At 44.3% G+C, this 6,896-nt stretch overlaps 1 protein-coding gene across 1 annotated transcript; it reads right to left on the reverse strand.

The window, feature by feature from the left end:
* Positions 1-288: 288 nt before the first annotated feature.
* On the reverse strand, positions 289-6,896 carry LOC142572092 (uncharacterized). Its single transcript, XM_075680946.1, has 5 exons — positions 6,715-6,896; positions 6,568-6,641; positions 5,908-6,000; positions 4,332-4,355; positions 289-487 (listed from the first exon to the last, which is right to left on the reverse strand). The coding sequence occupies exons 1-5, from the start codon at positions 6,842-6,844 to the stop codon at positions 362-364; spliced, it is 447 nt and encodes a 148-aa protein (XP_075537061.1). The 5' UTR covers positions 6,845-6,896; the 3' UTR covers positions 289-361.

Here is a 6,896-nt window from a genome sequence, read left to right on the forward strand (position 1 = left end):
AAGTCGGAAGCGTGCTGGAATTGTGAATGTCGCAATCATGTTCACCTGCATCTGCTGCAGTTATATGTACGTATAATCAATGTTTGATTGTTACGTCAAGATGCTTACAATGTGGCCCTTGTAGATTCTTCCTCTTCATTCAACGTTTCTGGACGGTCAAAGCCAGAAGGTGGAGTTACAACGCATGTTCAGCACAATAAATGCGCCTCAGGACCGCATTATGGTATTCAGATGTTACAGCGAGTGACTTTTGACGTGATCAAGCCAGTTGCCAAAGATTCAAAACTTAAATAACACGCGGTTAACGTTATCAGTAATCGCTGCGCTTTCTATTTCTCCGGTTGACATATTTAAGTCTATTTTACAGCTCAACACTGTTCCTGCAATGAGCGATGTCAGTGCTATTCGCCCCACCATCCTGCTCGTTCTCCGATGGGGTAGTACAAAACTCAGCCAGGCATCGAAGTTCCCGCATCAGGTGGGCAGTCTGCAGTCAAACATTCAATCAGACACTGAACCACTGCATTAAAATTTGATGACATAAAAATAATACACGAACTGCTTGCAGGGAACACGCAAAGCTGCCAGTCTGCTCTGCTGTTGCGTGATCCCTTTGTTGGCCGAAGTGCAAAAGCAAAGAAGGTCTCCAGTCACACTAAACTCTAAAAGCTGGTCTTTTTAGTGCTAAGCGCGTAAACGTTGCACCAATAGCTCTGAGCAAGAGCCAATAAGTCATGTCGCCTAAATCGCACCAGAAGGACATTTTTTGGGGGTATGTCCATCATAAACGTAAAGTATGTTTTCCACTAAACCAAATTCAGGTCCATTGTTTAGCTCGATACAGACTGTAACCGGTCACTTTTAATACCCTTTTCTTCGATATTATTCATAGTCTTGTCATGAATCGTTGCTGCTGGGAGAGGGGGGATGGTGCTATCCGCAACGTTTACACGGCCGTCTCGAAGATACAAGTGTTCTCACTGGGCAAAATTTGCATACGCAGTTGCTTCTTCGTGCCAATTCACATCATGTCGAGCTAAGTTGTTCTGTAAAACCTAATGAAAGATTATATTACTGATTTATATAGAGCGTACTTCAATATCTACCACTCTTTCATTAAACCACCACGGGGAGAGGTGGAAAAGTGAGGGAGGTCTGAAGGCGTTGTTTACTTTCTTCATTAAAAAAAATTATTTCTGTTTAGAGCATAGCTAGGTGTTACCAAATAAGCAACCACTAATTCCGCAGCGGGTATTCCAACATTGCACGTGACTCTCACCGCGGACAGGGTAAGGTGGATGTGGGAGGGCAAGAACTTGTTTGCTGGAAGGAGCACCCTTTCGGAACAAGCAGGGCTTCAGCCCAGCGCAGTCTGGACTGTACAGCGAGACTCGTATTGCGCAACGACGCAGTACTCAGGAGCTTTGGTAATGAGCAAAAGCTCTCCGCCTTTTTCATCCATGGTCTTGTGTCGTCGTGCGTGCCAAGAAGAAAACTCCCCAACACGGCTAAGGAGCAGCACTTATGATCAGGAGCGCAGTGGCAGAGGAACTTAGAAAGACAACATACACGGAACGTTAAGTGCATAGTTCGTGTTTAATACATGACGCCTAACTGGGCTGCATGCACCATAGCGCTATGTGTAATGAGCATTACAATGAGCAAAGAATGAGCATTTCTCTTCTTTTCTGAAATTCTTTAATGATAAAACAATGTCATGTTTCGATAGGTTGCCGATACACACAATTGTCAGGGATAATTTTATGCAGCAAACTACCGAAATGTTTGCTTCCGACATCTTTCGCAACAGAGAGCTCATCTGTTGGTACTTGCCTATTAAGTTCTCATAAAGGAGGTCCCTGTGCAGTCATTGACTAAAGGACCTTCATGCGCATATCATATCTTGTATTTCTGTAATACTCAACTGATTAAATAAAATTCCGAAATTCTAAAAAAAGTTCTTGCAATATGCATGGCTTTTCTCACTTCGTGTGAACAAATTCTACGGACAACCACCGTCGTGGTGTTGCAGGGTTCCACCTCATTCAAGGAAATTGCCGTATAGGGGTAGTGCATCATTGCTTGGGCGCTCATTTCTTTAGCTTGCATGTGAAACTTTTATGAAGACACGTTAAGTATGAGTTCCAATGGGGTTAATTGAAACACTGCGATGGTCGAGTCCATTTTCGTGCAAGGGAAGCCGGTTTTATATTCTCGCCGGTGCACTCCCTGCATCCACACAGAATTCGCCTACAATTCCACCGCTAGCTCTAACTGCGCCACTGGACATGCACTCCACTGCGCGGCCGCATGGACCTGAGCAGCTCAGTCATTCCTCCTTGATCCGGGCCGCCGGAGGCTTCAAACGAAAACAGCTGCTAGGCAGCTGCTGCAGCGAGGCGCCGCCGCGACGCTTCCAGGAAGTTCTTTTTTTTTTACGTCTCAACACGGCGATGAGCATTTCTCAAACGTTTACCACGAGGCAACACCCCCCCCCCCCTTTCATCAGCGCCTATGCAAAGTCGACGCGGCGTTGACGCTGACTGTTGACGGGTCAACAAAACACCCCTATACCTGAACCTGACAAACTGAACTAACTGATGAAAAGGGCTAATGCTACTGAAAAGGTCGAATGCTACCGTAAGAATGGCTTAGACCTCGGATTCCGAGATTGCTATGCGCTTGCGCCATATGCGGGGACGAAGGTGCAACATAGGGGGCGGAGTTCGGCGAGACCGTGCGATATCATGCGCGGGATTTTGCGACAGATTCGACGATTGCGATTGGCCGCGATACAGTCATCGGATTTCCTAGTCTGGTCCCCAGGGAAGACGACGGTATGAAAAGCGGAGACTTTTGGTGCAGTGATGCGGGATGACGTGTCCTGGTGTAAACTGAGACGTTTAATACACACCTACATGGAATGTGCTTCCGTGTCTGGAGCCAGTGTAAATAATGTAAAATAAACCCTTGTTCCTTCATTCCTACTACTGGATGTACTCATGCTCTATTAATGAGTGTCTGTACAGCAGGCAATTACTAGCAAAACAGTTGTCAGGTTCCTGCAGCTCGTGGCCACGTCTTGGTCACTTCCTTTAGAAGATGAAAGCGGTCGAAATAATAGGGAATACACAGAAAGTAGGACTGCAAACAGCCGACGATTACTGTAGCTGCGCACCTATATTTAAGCCTTTAAAAGTGTTGGATAATGTCTTTTCTTGACACTTCTACGAGCTGCTAGAAAAACAAAATAGAACTGGAGAATGGCTCTCAGCATGTAAGGAGCTCGCATAGCTTACTATTTTGTGGTTAGTTTTTCGAAGTTTTTTAAAAATTGTTGAGGAACCTTGGCCTATGTCTACAAGGGAGTATTCAATGCGTCTTGAGATATTTTTTTATGTTGAGAATTGTGCTGAGTGATGCTGTCAATCAACCTTGCATTTCACTGTAATGTAATTGAGCTATATTGAGTTTTGGAGTACTTGATTTACCGTGAGCATTGCACTGATCCAGAAAATTAGAAATTGAGCAATTTGATACGTTTGGGTGGCTGTCTCATTTTCCCTTTTATTAATTACTTCTCTCCTTCTTGCGGGTTTCCGCAGAACTATTACGTCAGGGCAATGAGAAGTGCATTGAAAGGCGCGAAGGCATTGTGCTTCACAGCAACATGCTTCAGCCACAATGCATGGCAAACCTACGAGAACACTTTGATTATTCACGGCAGCTGCGCCTTTCATATAGTAGACTTGCCCATGACGCCACTTAAGCGATACCTGCCTCACGGCAGCTTACACTATAATACTGTACTCACAGTTAAATCACAGTAGTTAGTTATTCATTAGGTATAGAGTGACACTCACTTGTATAACGTAAGCTTCTTTATGGGCGTAATGGGCTTTTTTCTGAGCAAAAATATAACCAAATATGCAACATTTATCGCATGCAGGTGAAAGTGTGCTGTCGTGAATGAGCCACATAACAATTATACCAACGAGCTAATGAACTCAAATGTGTTAAATCTGAAATTTCATGCCATGTTTAAATAAGTGTCACTCGAAATTGCCGAATTCAGCGTGTGCACAGTGACTAGTTCATCGTGAAAAATATAATAAAAACGTATTTGGAATATTGTGGCATAGATTCAAACACTATTGATGTCATTTTTGTCAGGGGCAAACACGTGCTACATTCTGAATTCACTTGTAGCTTTATGCAGTCTGAGATTCACAGCGCTTAGTGATACTTTCAGCGTAACTTCATAGCGTAAAATATAAAATTTCCCATTGGCGTTTACGTTGTGCATTTTATAGAAAAAAAAGAGTACTCACGAGGTATTTTGCCATCTCCGGTTCCTGTAGAAATGAATAACGCCATATGACTTCGATGACAGTTACTCGCACGGCTGAAGCAATAAAGTAAATGTCATCCAAAATAATTGCAGTAAAATCTGCGGTACAAGAAAATAAGAAATTTCTTAATTATCAAAAAAGTGCCTGTTGGCAAAATATTACATGATTGAATGACTCATTCTTTATTGTATTTCATTAAGAAGAAACGGATGACAAATAAGCCACAGAGGGTGTTTTGAAGAACTCTCGAACGCCTAAAATTAATTTAACAGCAATATTTTAAAAAAGTCTTCACCGAACCAGCGAACGAATCGCAAGTAAATTGCTGATTGAAGAGGTAAAGTGCAATTGGTTAGCCTCCGTCGGCGTGTTAACAACAAAAATTTTATTTCGCTTCAGAGGCTGATGTGTCCAAGCAATTAAGGAGCGCCGCGCTTTTGAAATGCCGAACACCAAAAGTGAAGAGAGAGACAGAGAGGCAAACAAGACAAAAGGAGAAACTTAGGGAAATAAGCTGAAAGAAAGCTTTCCAGAAAAGGCGTGTCTAATTTTGTACTCCTAGATTTCGTGTAATCAGAGTGCGGTGGGCCTCGCTCTTATTCGTCGAGTATTTTCATGTTTTATATTCCGCAATGCAAAACACTCCCTCTCCCTCTCTCTGAGGCAAGCCTCACGCACACAACACACTTGCAAACACAACACAACACGCACACACGTACACGAGTACAAACTTTTTGTCTCTTGTTCTTTTATTCACTGAATAGGTCCAGCCGATTCCTTAATCAGGTATGAACTCTTCTCAGTTCCTCGAAAGCGCCACAAATAAAAAAAATACACGGTATCTCAATGCCACCAGTTGAAAATGCGTGCCAAATACGACGCGGATTCGGGATTGAAGCAGGCCTCCCGGTTACGCCAAAGCAGTTGGATACAGGGGCAACGTTGTATTTCAAACCGCTGACGTGCAGATCAGCCAGCCCGGCGCAGGGGTCACACGCCACACCGAAACCGCGCCGCCGAGAACTGGACGCATTGAGCGCTCGAAGCTCACAGGGGCGCCACGCATTCCCAGATAAGCGATATTCAGCGACGCAAGCTTATCCTTCGCCAAATACAGAGAAATGCAAAGTGAGTGAGGAAAAAATAGCCGATGTGGTGACTCGTGCCCAGGTTTCGTCGACACGATGATAGTGCAGCTTGCGACCATTGGACAGGGCTGACTAACGCTCGCGTTAGCGGTTCGTGGAGCACCGTGGGCATCACCTCCGAGTTCCTTGATAACCAGGAGACCGGCTTCAAGCCCGAAGCCGCGCTACATTTGTTCTGCATTTTCGGCTGTTTGAAATGCAAAAGTATATACCTAATTATTTGTTGCGCATTCGAATAATTGAGGCTACCTGCCGTGAATACGGATTCAGCAGCTGCCTAATGAAGGAAAGAAAACGAGTCACAAAAATTTGTGTCAGTCCTCCGTAAAATGTTCTGGTACGAAACGGGAGCCTTTGAAACGAAAGCAACGAGTGGCGTGCGTTCTTTTTTAGGCCACTGAACTTACCAGCTGACCCCTTTGACACAACTTGTCCACAAGGCAGAAGTCGTCGTGGCAGTGAAGCACGTCGGTTTTCAGGTGATCCAGCTGCTGTACCAGCTGAAATTAAGTTTGGCGCTTTGCATGTGGTATTTCCCTTACCATAAACGGGAGAAACCACCTTATAGCTTTAATGCGGAATGCAGCCAAGCAAAGGCTTTGCCATATGAGCACTCGTGCCAACACAAACACGTGTGATTTTGCTCTTGCACTTTCGATTCATTGCAGTTTTCAAAAATTCTACCTTTTCCCGCCCGTGCTTATAAAGCAAACTAGTCCGTAACTTCAAGATATTCAAATAGACTGTGATATCAGGCCTCATTTAAATTACGCTATTTATTTACCTGCTGTGAAGATGCTGTCAGGCAGTCTAAGCTTTTCATTTCGTGGTAGTGCTTATTATGCTAAAATACAGTGTATGATGTAGTCTTAACATGGCAGAAGCCTTAATGAACATGAGAAAACCACGTTTAGTGCAGCAATGTCCACCCGACATCATACTGCGCCAGAATGTACATAAATTTTTAGGAAATGTTGCCCTTAAACGTAATTTCCTGGTGGTCGCCTTGTACTATACAAATTTCTTCTGCCGACAAAATTTTCATGAAAGCTCTCGTGTCTACTTACCAAATCTGATGCAGCGCCTCGTATACAAAGAAACAGGATTCCCACGTGGAATCTCTGGTGCGGCAAATCAGGAGCTGGCGTGCGTGGAAACGTAGGGGCAGTGGATTCATTGCAAGCCATGATACCTTGTGAATAATGAACACTTACTGCATAAATCCAGAGGGGGCCTCACAGCAAAAGTGGTTTGTAGAAGAAGCCAAGCAAGGGTAAAAAGCCTCATCGCTAGCCAAAAAGCACCGCTTGTCGACGAAGTTGAGCCCGTATAGACAAGTGCCATGTTTGCGAGGGTTCTCGAGGTGATGTCGACCGCAATACTGAAGTGGCGGCTT

The sequence above is a fragment of the Dermacentor variabilis genome, chromosome 1, assembly GCF_050947875.1.
Source record: "Dermacentor variabilis isolate Ectoservices chromosome 1, ASM5094787v1, whole genome shotgun sequence".
Lineage (NCBI taxonomy): Eukaryota > Metazoa > Arthropoda > Arachnida > Ixodida > Ixodidae > Dermacentor > Dermacentor variabilis.